The following is a 14,719-nucleotide window of genomic DNA, read 5'->3' on the forward strand; positions in this document are numbered from 1 at the left end:
GCTTTGCTGACACACTATAAAATTCCCTCCACATTCTCCACGGCAACAATGCCCTGTGCTGTCCATGAAAAGCTGGAGCGGTTTAGAAAGCACCCTGGATGCGGTTTGGGAATGACTGGGGTGAAATGTAAGTGACTTTGAAGTCTCTAACAGAGAACCTTGTTCACGGATGACTGAGTAGAAATGCGAGGTGAAGAGATGGGGTCGGACGTTATTGTGATTAATGAGATTTTATTAATGGACATAAACCACAGAACCGCAGGGACAAAGAAAAAGCACAAAAATACACATCAACACACATTCTCAATGCCCCAAATATATGGACAACAAGTTTGCCCTGTCACTTCCTCTGCCAGGAGCTCATAATTAATTGAAGTTGTTACTGCCCTGAAACAAGATTTTAAAAAAGAGCATGCAACATTTCAGAGCTAACAGGCTCTGCAAGCTGATATTAAAGTCATTAAAAGGATGCTTATTTATATTCCATAGCAATCTCGTGCACAAAACCAGAAGACTTGTTAACAAAACTGGGCACGTCTGATTGCTTACGCTGCATCTTTAGGGGTCTCAGTTTGGACCTACGGATGAATAAAAAAAGCTTCACCTGAGACGCTGTGAATAAACACAGCAAAACTGCTAACTGAATGCAAATATTTTGGCTGTTTCTGCATATTTTCATAACTTTTTTTTTCTTTTTTAATATAAAGCTTAGCATCTGTTTTGACAGAAACAAACATCGAACTGATTTTTGAAAGGGAAATAACGCACCAATACCCTTTTGAGGTTTGCACTTCCTGCTTTGCACAAGGTAAAAATGTAGCACTACAGTATTGAATTACCACTCATTTCGTTATATTTTGCTTCCAAGGAGCCAGACTTCCTAGCAACTTTTTTAAAGCAGTCTTGAACAATGAATGTCATGTCCTTAAGAAACTGGAGAAAAAACCATGAAAGACCTGACACAGGAATTGAGATGCATCTGGCCTGTCAGTTGATCCATCTACTGTTTGTCAAAGCCTCATCAGAAGTGGTCTCGATGGAAGGGTGGCTGTCAAGAAGCTTCTCATAGAAAACAGTCCTCTTCACCCACCAAGGTCAATTATGGAGTTCCACAGGGTTCAGTGCTAGGACCAATTCTATTTACATTATACATGCTTCCCGTAGGCAGCATCATTAGAAGACAGCATAAATTTTCACTGCTATGCAGATGACACGCAGCTCTATCTATCCATGAAGCCAGGTAACACACACCAATTAGTTAAACTGCAGGAATGCCTTAAAGACATAAAGACCTGGATGGCCGCTAACTTTCTGCTTCTTAATTCAGATAAAACTGAGGTTATTGTACTCGGCCCTGAAAATCTTAGAAATATGGTATCTAACCAGATTCTTACTCTGGATGGCATTACCTTGGCCTCCAGTAATGCTGTGAGGAACCTTGGAGTCATTTTTGACCAGGACATGTCCTTTAACGCACATATTAAACAAATATGTAAGACTGCTTTCTTCCATTTGCGCAACATCTCTAAAATTAGAAATATCCTGTCTCAGAGTGATGCTGAAAAACTAGTTCATGCATTTATTACTTCCAGGCTGGACTACTGTAATTCTTTATTATCAGGATGTCCTAAAAACTCGCTGAAAAGTCTTCAGCTAATCCAAAATGCTGCAGCAAGAGTACTGACAGGGACTAGAAAGAGAGAGCATATTTCTCCTGTTTTGGCTTCCCTTCATTGGCTTCCTGTTAAATCCAGAATTGAATTCAAAATCCTGCTCCTCACATACAAGGTCTTAAATAATCAGGCCCCATCTTATCTTAATGACCTTGTAGTGCCATATCACCCTATTAGAGCACTTCGCTCTCGCTCTGCAGGCCTACTTGTTGTTCCTAGAGTATTTAAAAGTAGAATGGGAGGGAGAGCCTTCAGTTTTCAGGCCCCTCTTCTGTGGAACCAGCTTCCAGTTTGGATTCGGGAGACAGACACTATCTCTACTTCCAAGATTAGGCTTAAAACTTTCCTTTTTGCTAAAGCATACAGTTGGGGCTGGACCAGGTGACCCTGAATCCTCCCTTAGTTATGCTGCAATAGACGTAGGCTGCCGGGGATTCCCATGATGCATTGAGTTTTTCCTTTCCAGTCACCTTTCTCACTCACTATGTGTTAATAGACCTCTCTGCATCGAATCATATCTGTTATTAATCTCTGTCTCTCTTCCACAGCATGTCTTTCATCCTGTTTTCCTTCTTTCACCCCAACCCCAACAGATGGCCCCGCCCCTCCCTGAGCCTGGTTCTGCTGGAGGTTTCTTCCTGTTAAAAGGGAGTTTTTCCTTCCCACTGTTGCCAAAGTGCTTGCTCATAGGGGGTCATATGATTGTTGGGTTTTTCTCTGTATTTATTATTGTGCGATCTACTGTACAATATAAAGCGCCTTGAGGCGACTTTTGTTGTGATTTGGCGCTATATAAATAAAATTGAATTGAATTGAATTGAATTGAAACAGTAACAAAAGGCTAAGGTATGTCAAATCGGCATCAATATGTATGGAGAAGGTCAAAAGAGAAGTACACCAGTGAGTGTCTACAGCCAATCTGTGATCTGCGGTTTTGGGTGGTGCTTGTTAAAATTGGTGGAATTATAAACACAGAAAAGAGCTGTCAAATTTTGACCGACAATGCAACACCATCTGAAAAGAATCTGATTGGAAACTGCTTTAGTTTTAAACAATGATCCCAAACACACTGCCAATACAGTAAAAGCATAAATGAATAGAAAGGAGGCCCGGAAGCTGGACTTCAACATTCCTGAAGCAATGTGGGATCACCTTGACAGAGAATTGAGCAAAAGACGGCCAACAACCTTTGAAAAAGTTTTAAATATGTGCTTTTGTGTTACCTCAGAATAACCAAATGGTGACCTTCTCATAGAAAATCATAGAAAAATAAATTTTAAAAAAAACCCCTCTCTATCGCTGAAATCTTCAAAAACTCCACAGAGAACCTTAAAGACCAATGCTGCTATTTTCACATCATCTGTGATTTTTTGGACATGATAGTGTTACTCACATCATGTTTGTCTAGATTTTGGGTTATCTTAACTTTTAAACCAGCTGCAAAACCAGCAAAACAACCTCATACCCATCACCGTGTCTGGTGGTTCTGCACCTCCATCCAGATAAGTGTGAGGTAACGTGTGTGTTTGGGGCTTATGAAAGGTGTGAGTGCCAATGTATGGAATGTAAAATGAAACTCGAAGAAGGAGAACAAGATGTAATGGATATGAAACTGGGTTGCCAAAAGAACTGAGCTGAACGCATCCTGAATCCAAATCAGCTGCTGGCTCCATCACAGGAGGGAGGCAACTCTCTGGCTCTGCTTTAAGGAGCAGCTGCCGACAGGCATCTTTTGAATTTGGATAAAGATGCGGAGGATACGGCGAAGACCTCAATTTAAACATGGGCCTGAGACACTGGTGTATCTAAGAGATCTGGGCCCTGTGACAATCCCAGCGCTGCCATGGAACTCCCGGGGAGCTTATTATTATTCTTGGAGAGATTTAGGTCTGGGATTGTCTAGACGTTACTTAAACTGAAAACTCTCTTTCTCACTTTTTCTAATTTTCCCTCCCTCCATGCTTATCTTTTTTTTTTTTCCTCTGTCTGGCTCTGGAGTCAGTCACTTTGGAGCAAGGTGTTATTTTTTGTCCTTTCTCAATTTTCTCCACAGATGACGTGTTTGATTAATGTCTGCAATTAAATCACAAACTCACACCAATGGTCCACAAGTCATACAGAAGAAGCTTCTCCTACATTTTTACTTTTGGGGGGGGGGGGGTCAGTTTTGTTCTCTACAGAGCACTGACAGCATGCTGTACACGGCATTAGCATAGACTCAACACCATGCACAGCTACATTGTTTGCACACACAGAAGCACCAATTTAGCTCATAAAGTAATCAAGTAGAATGAAAAACTACCAAACCTTCATCAATTTTCTATTGAGCCATTTATCTAAAAACAAAACGATTTACAATTTTTTTTTTGCAACATAAATCAACATACATAGATAGATAGATACTGTAGACGGTAGCAGTGGTTACTGTTGTGCAGCAAAGTAGGTCATATTGAGTGTTATAAATAATGGAAGGGAACTCTTCATTGTAGATGTTCAGCCCCCACGCACTTTATCACTAAACACTCCACATAAGCACCATCACCCAGCTCACCCTCAGCTACATCAGCTTCCAATCCTCATCAGCGAGCTCTGCAAGCAAGAAAAGCCAGGCAGCATACATGTAACGACTTAACTGATCAGCAGTGATAGTACTAAAAAAAATGATACCTGACACCTAGATAAAAGACTGACAGAAAAGGTCCTCAAGGGTGCAGCGCAATTTCTCAGAAGCATCTCAAACAACAACAGAAGAAAGGGATGTCGCGTTCTCTCACTAACAAGACAGCGCAAAGAAGAAGGAAGGAAAAAAGTAAAAGGGAGGCAGTGTTAGAGAAGTAGGAGGATATCCCTCGGTAATTATCTCCCAAGGGGGGCCACGGGAGAGAGCTATGTATCTCTGCTCTCAGATGTAAGGAAAGCAAAACAAGACGACAAAACAACCAGTGACAAACTTTATAGTTGGTGGAGTCAAAATAGTAAAATGGAAGGCTCATCTTAGAGAGGACAGGAGGACGGGAGCAAGAGTGAATAAGCGAGGATGGCTGGGAAAAACAATAAAGACCCAGACAAATAATAATAAAAGTAAATGTGACTAAGAATGAGGAATGAATGTGAAGGACTTACTTTATGGCCGTGATTGCATCAAGAGAGCTCTCATAAATGTATGAATAAAGAACAGAAATGCTCCCCATGATGGTATTCCTGCAACACTTTATTATTTATCTGCATACATAACCTGTACTGGTAAACAACAGAGGCTATATTTGCTTTTATCCTGTAGTTTGCATGTTAATTTAATCTTTTTATGAGCCCTTCCAAGGCTTATAGGCACTCCAAGTGATTTCCTTACCAATGTTAACCTTCCATGCTTCACATCTGAGGAACCGGAGCCCTTCCACATGGCTAGAAAATGCATTTAGTTTGTGGCTTTGATTAAAACGGTCCTTCGACTGTTGCAGCAGAAACATCTTGCCCTCTAATTAAAAATCACTCTGGCTGTTTTAGAAGACTCAAAGAGTTGATCCTGCATCCCCCCCCAAAAAATGTGGATAAAATGATGATAAAAATGATGATAAGTAAAGACAAATGTTTGTTACACCAAAAGCTGCCACTTGACACCGAAGTACTAAATGGTTTGTAATTAATAATAATAAAGTACTCTGACACAAATGATGATTTCATAAAGAGCGGGTTTGTGTGGGGGTCATCCAGCATCCCCAACTTGAGTCACTTTGATAAATTAAAAGATTGCTGTCTGGGCAGGATTAAACTTTAATTAGACATAGATAGGTGGGAGGAGGATTATTATAAGCTTCATAGTAGGACTGAGAGATGTGCACTTGTTTATGAGCCTTTGGTTATGAATGGATCTGTCTACTGGATGAGTCATAAAACCATGCGCATTTACTGTATGTCCTTCTCTGAACTTGTGAGTGCCTCATACATCTGTCTAGGCACGGAGTTGTGTTCAAGTTGTACTGAGTAAAAACTGCTTGTCATTCTGAAATAACGACAATAAATTGAGCAGATTTTTCAGTTATTCAAGTGCACATTTAAAAAAACAAACAACCAAAAAAAAAAAAGACATCGCATCCACCATTCATCTTTTCAATTCAAACTTTTCCCCTTGTCCCCCTAACAGTAAAGCGGTGCCCTTATCAATAAATGTAAGCTGCAAGTTAGCAGACACGGGCTTCACTGTGTCCTTCAAGTATTTTATGAGTATTTTAAGAGAGAAAAAGTTTGATGGGCAGTCTGTGAATTCCAGCTCTCGCCAGTCATTTATCATGGCTGTCTGGCAATCACACAGCAATCGCCAAGTCCCTCAGCAGAGGTTTGGGAGTGATGCAGCCCTCCCATCGGCTTCTTTCTTCAGTAACACTATCCTATGCTAAGACTAGAGGTTATATAACCATTCCAACTGGGATATGTATTGCAGTTCTTTCTCGCTGTCTTACAAACACGCTCCCTCTGCAGCTCATTTTCCTAAGACATGCATGTCTTGATCTTCAATGCAGCAGCCAAGTCTTTTGGCTGGAGACCCCCCCACCCCTCGTGCATATTTTCTACACATTTACGTTTGTAACGTTTACCCCAGAGTCTTTCTGTTAATATGTTGAGATTACTCTACATTTTTTTTCTCATGCAAAACAAACGGAGAGCACTTCACTGAGCAGTGAACTTAATATCAAATTAAATGCAAAGCATGTGAGGTGCAACAAAGGATGGGGAGGGGTTGGGAGGGATAAGTGCGGCACAGCAACACAAAGGCACATCTGAAGAGCTCTTAAATTTAGCAGAGATGAAAGGGATTGGAAGGGCTGAGTCTTCGCAGCAGTGGGATATTAAAACAGACAACAAACAGAACAAAACACAACACGTGTTAATGAAGAAATACGCATGCTGGCACCGCTCAACATGCGCGACATGGCGGCGTGACTGGAGCGAGGAGTCGTGTCTTACCGAGCTGTAGAGCATGCCCTCGCCATTCATGGCAATGTAAAAGCCACTCTTCACCCCCTGGATGGCCACCACTCTCAGACCCACAGGAATAAGATTAAACAGGGCTGCAGAGCAGACAGAGTGGAGGAGAGACAGACAGTTACAAAGAGGCAGAGACGAAAGAGAGACATCAGACACAAAGGACAGAATAGGACAATTGAGTTTTCACTTAACTCTTGTAGACACAACACCCTCTGATCTGTTCTTTGGCTATCTGTCAGCAGAAAAGTGAACAGTGCAGGACATAGACAAAGGGAACTCTGATGCATCTGATGCACAGTGACGCATTAAAGCAGGAATCCAAAACTTTTTTAATGACATCTAACTGAGGTAACTGCACAAAGACTCACAAAGCATCCTGTGATGCTTTGTGCATCTAGTTGAATTAAAGTCTCCTGGATGGCTTAGATTTTGCAAAATGAAAGCAATTATGCACTATTTATGCACACATATGTGACTCTGGTTGCAACAGCTCCAATATGAGAAACTGTAACTGGCACTGCCAGTCAGAAAGGAATTGATAAGCTGCCATACCGGTAGAAATGAGGCCTACTATGAGTGCAGCTAGTATGTCCAGGCACAAATGTTCAGGTTTTAAGTCATCAGTGTTCATTTTGATCATATTCCACTGCAATCTGAAAACCTGCTTTTGACTCTGTGATTACTGAACGCTGATCCATACCTGAAAAGTATGCGGCGTAATCTTTAAAGCAGTGAGACGAGCGTCAATAAAACAGCGCAGACCTAAATCTGTGATGGCAAACAACCGAAATTGTGTTTTGATTTAAGATCCCATCAATCACTAAACTGCTGCAGGCAAATGCTACTGAATCTCCTGAGCGGACTGAACCATGATTGTCAAGGGCGTTGGTTTGGTGAGGGCGTGAGGGCATGCTTTGCGTACTGTGAACTCCCCACGATGTTGGAGTGATTGTTCTGCAAGTGTCAATGGGGACTACCAGAAAAGGCTGGCAGGCAGGAAAAAAAGGCATCGGGCCAACACAGGTCTGTCCTCTGAACAGATTCAATTTCACTCAATAAATATCGACGTGCTGCCAATGGTTTAAACCTGACCTCGGGCCAGTGGTGCGCGTGATACCTGCTGGCCGCTATGCAGGGACATATACCCTTGAGGCCAGACAGAATGGGTACTTCAGCCCCTTCAGTTTCATTTTCTAAGACTTCTCAGCTCTTTTTCCATCTGTTCCCTGCTTCTTATTCTGTCATTTCTTTACCTCCTCCGTATGCTCCCTCACTCCTCTTTCCATTAGCCTTTCATGGCTGCTGCGTTTGTCTCGTCGATGTCTGGCAGTGTCTGTCAGAGGCACCATCAACAGTTCGGCCTTGCTTGAATAGTGGGAGGAAAAGAGATATAAAATATGGCCCACTACTACACTATTATGTTATAATTACGATCCGCAATCCCTGCTCTCATTTGCCTGCCAAAAAATTTGAGAGCTGACAGAAGCTGTCATTCAGTTATCATCTAAATGCCTCGCCCCCCACCCCCAGCACCAGCATTTGATTGATTCCATAACTACCTGATGACTATTCTCACGCTGATTCCTCCTCCTTAATCACCTCAATCCTATCTCTCACTGAGAAAAGAGAGGCCGGGACTGGAAGAGTTAAGCGATTTTCCAGGGATCTGTTATCGTCAAAGGGCCAGACAAAATAGGTTCAAACAACTCAATAAAGCAAAATCCTCAAAATGCCAAGTCTTCCAGAAGAGCAGTAATCGACTACAAGAAATCCTGCAGCGGGTAGACTCAGGCAAGTGAATTTCATGTGAGGAATACTAGCACAGCAGGAAATAAACCCTGCAGGAAAAGTTTCAGAAAGAAACTTAGCCAAATTTCAAATGCCAAGGGCATATCTCCAAATCCAGAGAGAAATCCAGGTATACACTGTCACATCTGCAATTATATAGAGCTTATTTTTTTTCTCCACACTCCAGCTGGAAACTGAAAGCACTTGAAATTAGCGTATGGGTCTTCATGTAATAAGGAAGTCTATCCTCATTCCATCCATCAAACCCGGAGCATCAGAGATAGATGAAGCGTGACTGCCTGAAACCGCAGGTGTCTCATAACCAGCAGTATCTTTCTAGAGCTTCAGAGTGTGCAGATAATTACTGTAGGCGATCAACTGGTGACAATCAAATTAATAACTGTTCAAATTTGAACATGGATGGTAATTAATTGAACGGTGTTCCTAAGCCCTCGCTGTTAGTTAAGCGTGCAGCTTCCAGCCAGTCATGCTTACCACTAAAGCAATTTTCCATACTTGTAACTGTATATTGAGCCTGAAGGCAGCAACTTTGTGATGTACTCAGTCGAGCACTTTTCACAATTTGCCAAACCCATAATAAAATCGAGCTATTTAAAAATGAGAGAGGCATGATTAAAGAAGAAATTCCATTACTTTCTCATTTTTCATCATCATTTTCCTCCATTTTGTCACTGAAACTGTTTCCTGTTCAGCGGTGTCCTTGTCTCACCGCTTCCCGTTCCGCACTGAAATGAAGCAATTGATAAAAATGAAAATGGAAACCAAGTGCACTCTGGGCACAGGTCACTGCTATTATTCAGGTGGCATCATGCTCCTCACTACCATCGGTTCCACTGAAGCACCCCCTGAAAATAAATTGCTGTATTCTATCAGCTAAAGCTGTGGATGAGGCGGGTCAGTGGATGTCGTAGTTGAAGGGTGGAGGATAATCTATTATTCTAATAATCCAGCTAAGAGATCAATGGCTCAGTGCAAGACCTGAATACAAAATCTCCTTTCTCTTTTTCTGACAGCGATTATTCTTCCCCTTTCTCTTCCTCTTACTGTCTCCATCTTCTGCTCTATTCTACACTTTGAATTCCTCTAGCGGCACCTCCTGCTCGCCTCTTCCCTCTGTGTGTCTTACTTTAGACAGTCTGTATGCTTGAGGCATCTAATATAGAGAATTATTCATTGGGTACAAACGGAGAAGGTGGTATTTTTAGTTTGCTGTGGCTGAATTATTCACTGCATTCCTCCATCCCTGGGCCAGGGGGACTGCTTAACTAGAGGATTACCTAAAGGTGGGGAAATCCTCACATGCAGCTAAAACCTCAACCAGCTAAAACCTTTTAGACACAATGGAAACCTTAAAAAAAACAGCTGTTTGCTCAAGCTAAACACATGAAATGCATTATATGTGGATGTTTCTCACTTTCCTTCCCACCCCCCTTATGCAGTAATCCATTTTGTCCTGAAGACCCTCACTTTATGCTCTAAGTGGTTCTCATTAAAGATCTATCTCCTCTTAAAATATACAGCAACAACAATAGAGGAGTGAAGCATTCATTTCAGCACATAACTGCCCTGGTCCAGCAGCTGTGGCTGCGGTTTTCTGTAAGTAAGGCAGGATGTTTTAGGGAAGAAAAGTCATGGTTGGTTTCCTGTTTTGGCCTCACTCCAGACTGGGAGTGTCATCATTATAGCTTTGACGGTTGTTCCCCCCTGACATATGTGCTGTCTCTTCCTTGATCCTTTACAGGAAACTCTTAACAAAAAGCTACAAGTTTTAATATAAGAGACTCTCTACAGATACGGCTGATTTTGCCCTCCTTTCTGTTCTTGTGGAGGTGGATGGGGTATACCCCAGAGACTATTTATTCACTGGTAGTTCACTATGGAAAGTCGATTGCAGTGAAATATTGCAGGGGAGGTTCTTGTGGCATGGAGTGAAGCTGGCCTACAACCAGTTCTAGCAATGGGTTTTTCCAGGAAGGAAATTTTGATGTGATGGTCACACGTGCTTTGGAGCTGTATCAATCAAAACAATGTGACAGTTTCAATCATGAAGTGTACACAGTAGAAATGGTTTACCTAGTACAGACCTGGTGGGGATACCAGAATTGTTTTTACTATAGCAAATTAATGTTACCAGATAAATATTATATTTAGAGACTATGTCATTTTTGAGAAGACAGGCTTGGAATACATAAAACATTTGAGCAGATTTTGGCACATTTATATGCATATTATTACATAATCATATGCAGAAAAGAGGGCATTCGGCTCTGGGGTATTTTTTGCCTTTAAAATCTTTTTTTTTATCAAGCTAATCCAATTTAGTGAGGGTGTCATAAATTAATTTTAGAGTGCTTTAGGTCACCCAAATAGCACGAGTTATGTAAGAATTAAAAATGCTAAAGCGTATAAACGCAGCAATCTAACCGACTCGTGGCAATTAAATGTTTTACGCTGGAAGCTGTGGCTTCCAAAATGCTCCACTCACTGTTGTCGCTGTTCTCGTCCTTGCTGCCGTCGATGGTTCCATCCGGCTGCATCTGCAGGTAGAAGCCCTGCTGGCTGAACAGTCGTGTCACGATGCCTTTCAGCTGTGGCTCTGGAACGTGCACACACACACACACACACGTAACACGCACACACACATACAACACCCCCGTCGGCCACAGCCCCGTCCCCACCAAGAATATGTCAGAACAACAGTCTCATAATGGTGAACAAAAAGCACAATTTAGCCGATACCTCTGCTTTCAGCTAACGCTCAGAAAAAAAAATAATCCAAAAGAAGTGTTTCACAATCATAAAATGTAGTGCATGATTAATTAAAAGCTGGCTGTGGAGGATGGAGCGTATCAGCAGAACAATTATAGACTTACTCTACTTAAAAACATTTACAGTTTATTTCTTTTGTCATATTTAAAGTCTCTATAAGGTTAACGATGGTTCACTGTTCACTTTATTTATAATCCATTTTAAAGGAACTCTTATTGTGGCACAATCCAGCTTCCACAATTGCCCACAAAAAGCACTACACATTTAACATTGTCAATAATATATATATTACATCACTAATATCAATAACACTATAAAGGACAATTTGCTGTGAATCACCTGATGCAGCACATGAGCCCATAAAAGGTTAAGTAGCTGTTTGACAGGAAAGCCTTTACAAGGACAACCCTTTAACAGAAAACCAATAATAATATTGTTACGTTCCCACAGTGGTTTACCTTTCAAACCCCTTTTAAAATCACATTTAATGCACACTGACATGCCAGTACTTTCTTTGGTATGAAGCAACCATGCATTTTAGGAACAATATGACTGACATTTTTTATGAAATCACTCTTTTGAACAGGCATATTTCTATGCTGCGCTCCAAATGATTTCCTTGTTATTTATTTCCTGAAAGGAAACAGAAAGGAAGTTCTGGGGGAGGTTTTATTTTATTTTATTTTTTTGTTTCCCAGTAAGATAACCCTGTATCGACCTCCAACTTTGGAGGGTATGACTTCTGGCGCGTGGCCAAAGTGCTGCTCAAAGTGCTCCTCTCTTCAGGGGTAGCAGGTGGAAGCGAGGATTAGCTGAGGGCAAAAAAAAGCCTCTCAGCCTCCGGCAATGCCGAGGAAAAGCAGATGTGTGGAAAGCAGTTTTTATCTGAGAAAAAAAAAAGTGCTTCTCTTGTTTGATTTTGTGCAAAAGCAGGAAGTCCAAGTCAGATGACATCATTATATCCTGATGATTAAGTCAATAAAACAATTTTTAAAGCAGGTAAAATAAAAGATATGATCATGTAATGAGTATATATACAGTCATGGTTTTCTTGAGGCTCATCGTGAGTAATACTACTCTACAGCTGCACAGTAATGCGCTGTTTTGTGTAAAGTCTGGGAAAAACAAATAGATACTAAATATGACTAATCCTCAGCTCAGTCTGTCTCACAAAAGGAACAAATTATGCGTTTTGTCACAATTTAATTGGCACTTAGTTTCTCCTTGTGCACCTAAATAAACATTCATTTAATGAAATCCTTGCTTTGCAGGCACAAACATTCTGATAAATAGTGCATGTGAGTGGAATAAAGAAGCCTGACTGTCCGCCAAGGTCATAAAAATTCTTGGAGGATGTGCAATTCATTTTAGTCCAACCGAAGGAACATTTTTCAAGCTTGGTATCAGGACAGAAGGATGGTTTTTGATCAGACTTCAAAAAGCACTGACAGATGTTAAGGTCCTTACTTGAAAGCTGATCACTGCAATAATTACTGTTGCATAAACTCTAGTTATGTTTATTTTTCAGAAGACAAAATGTGGAGAAGAGGGCTCGCAGAAAGACTCCCCAGCGAGCGTGAATTGCTGTCCGTTCCTCTGTACATCATCCTAACTGTCACTCCCCCATCTCACCTACCTGTGGGTTAGCAGCATCAATTCCTGGGACTGGCCCTTCATCATCCATCATGGGAGAATGTGGTATGTACTGTGTGTGTGTGTGTGTGTGTGTGTGTGTGTGTGTGCGTGCGTGTTTGTGTGTGTGTGTGAAAGCACATGGGAGTGGCCACATCATTAAATCACATGTGATAAAGACACTTCCATGAATTAAGGCCTCAGCACAGGCCTGAGCAACTGCCAACGCCTCATCGCTTCCAATCATTTACAGAGCCAGCATGTGTGTGTGTGTGTGTGTGCGTGCATGTGTGTGTGCAGGCATGAACAGACTTCCAGATAAACTCCAGTGTTTCCAACCTGTGTTTGTGCGTCTTTCAGCTGCAACAAGCTTAAGGCCACCCTGTGAGTGCACGGGCCACTAGAACATCAACAGATTTACTTCATACCAATACAGAAGGACAAAAACATTTAGGTACGTTGACAAATGGCGTCATGACCATGAAATGGTGAATGATCACCTGTTCTATAACGCTTCACAGGGAGGTACACATCATATCCATATACACCAATATACACTACAACTAAAAGAAAAAAACCTCTAGAACATTTACACAGTAGTACAGACACAAGACGGGGAGCGAGGATAGAGACTGATCCGACACTGACTGACAAAGAGAATGGGGCAGAAACGAAATGAGAAGAGGCAGGGAGAGGAGACAGAGGAGCAACAGACGGCTGGCTATAGGAGAGTTTTAGCTAGAAACAGGTCAGAAATGAAGCTTTAAAAGTCCAAGAAAGCCACACAGGAAGGAGAGATGAAAGGGGGGGGAGAAGAAGAAAGTCAGCAAGGGAGAGGGTCGCCGGCTGTCAGACAGGTGTTGAAGCCCCAGGTCCCTCCCACCCTCCCTCCCCCCTCTGTCCCTCCCCACCCCTCCCTGGCCGAGGGGGAAGTCGACATGGGCGCGAGATGGGGTGGAGACGAGAAGAAACACAGCACACACGGATGGAGGCTGAGCTACTGACCTAGCCTGCAGCCCTTATGGGACACCTGTGGAGGTTTCGAGGGTGCATCTTACGAGGTGTGGGGGGGGGATAGAAGGAAAAACAACAGGCTTTTAAACAGGCAGAATTCAAAAATTCTCCAGTGTATCGGTTGTTTATAAGCAAATATATGGCAACACATCAGTGGAAATATATGGATAATCAATTAGAGGACATACAGCATCCGTCTGCCTCCCTGTCTGTCTGTCTGCTTCGTGACTGGCCATGTGGAAGGAGTTACCTACCTGCCCGTTAGTGTCTGGAGGACTGACTGCTTTGTTGTCTGTCTGGTTATGTTTTTAATCAAGTAATTTGCTGCAGTTTTGACACTGAGGTTGGATTGTCTGTGGAAGCTGCAAGACTACAGGGTTTTGAAGCTGGCTGGCTGGCTGGCTGGGTGACTGTCTCCGTTATTCTCCCTTTCTGCCTTAAATATTGATGCCTGACTGCCCGTCTGTCTTACTCCTCATCTGTCTGTTGGGACACTGAATGGATCTTACTGTCGCTCATCACAAACCAGAACTATCTGGACAGGGAGGAGGGGGAGGTGACTTGCACTCTTGGCTTGTTATCTGTGCACCAGGACAGAAACATTTCGAATTGTTAAATAAAAAAGAGAGAGAGACAAGGTTACGTGAATTTACGTGAATTGTAGCACCTGAGTCTTTGTATATCAATACAGCCAGGGCAGCTCTTAATCACTAAGGCTATACCTCCCTTCACTGCAGTAAAGCTCCCTCTCTGCAATAAGCAAAAAACATTTACCATTAAAACATTTAATCTGAAAAGAGCCTTGGTGCACTGCAGTGCAACTTATCTCCGCTCCTTAC

At 42.1% G+C, this 14,719-nt stretch overlaps 1 protein-coding gene across 5 annotated transcripts in view; it reads right to left on the reverse strand.

The window, feature by feature from the left end:
- The window catches only part of fgf12a (fibroblast growth factor 12a), a 36,495-nt gene that overhangs the window by 6,150 nt on the left and 15,626 nt on the right, over positions 1-14,719 (reverse strand). For 3 of the 5 annotated variants that reach the window (XM_005476269.4, XM_003438160.5, XM_003438159.5), the window contains exons 2-3: positions 10,951-11,061; positions 6,636-6,739 (exon numbers count right to left, since the gene is read on the reverse strand). In XM_005476269.4, coding sequence (XP_005476326.1) covers positions 6,636-6,739; positions 10,951-11,061 — 215 coding nt within the window. Of the gene's footprint in view, positions 1-6,635; positions 6,740-10,950; positions 11,062-13,871; positions 13,920-14,719 lie in introns of all 5 variants that reach the window. The other 2 variants (XM_005476268.4, XM_005476267.4) reach the window with 1 other exon arrangement.

This window comes from Oreochromis niloticus, linkage group LG18, assembly GCF_001858045.2.
Source record: "Oreochromis niloticus isolate F11D_XX linkage group LG18, O_niloticus_UMD_NMBU, whole genome shotgun sequence".
NCBI lineage: Eukaryota > Metazoa > Chordata > Actinopteri > Cichliformes > Cichlidae > Oreochromis > Oreochromis niloticus.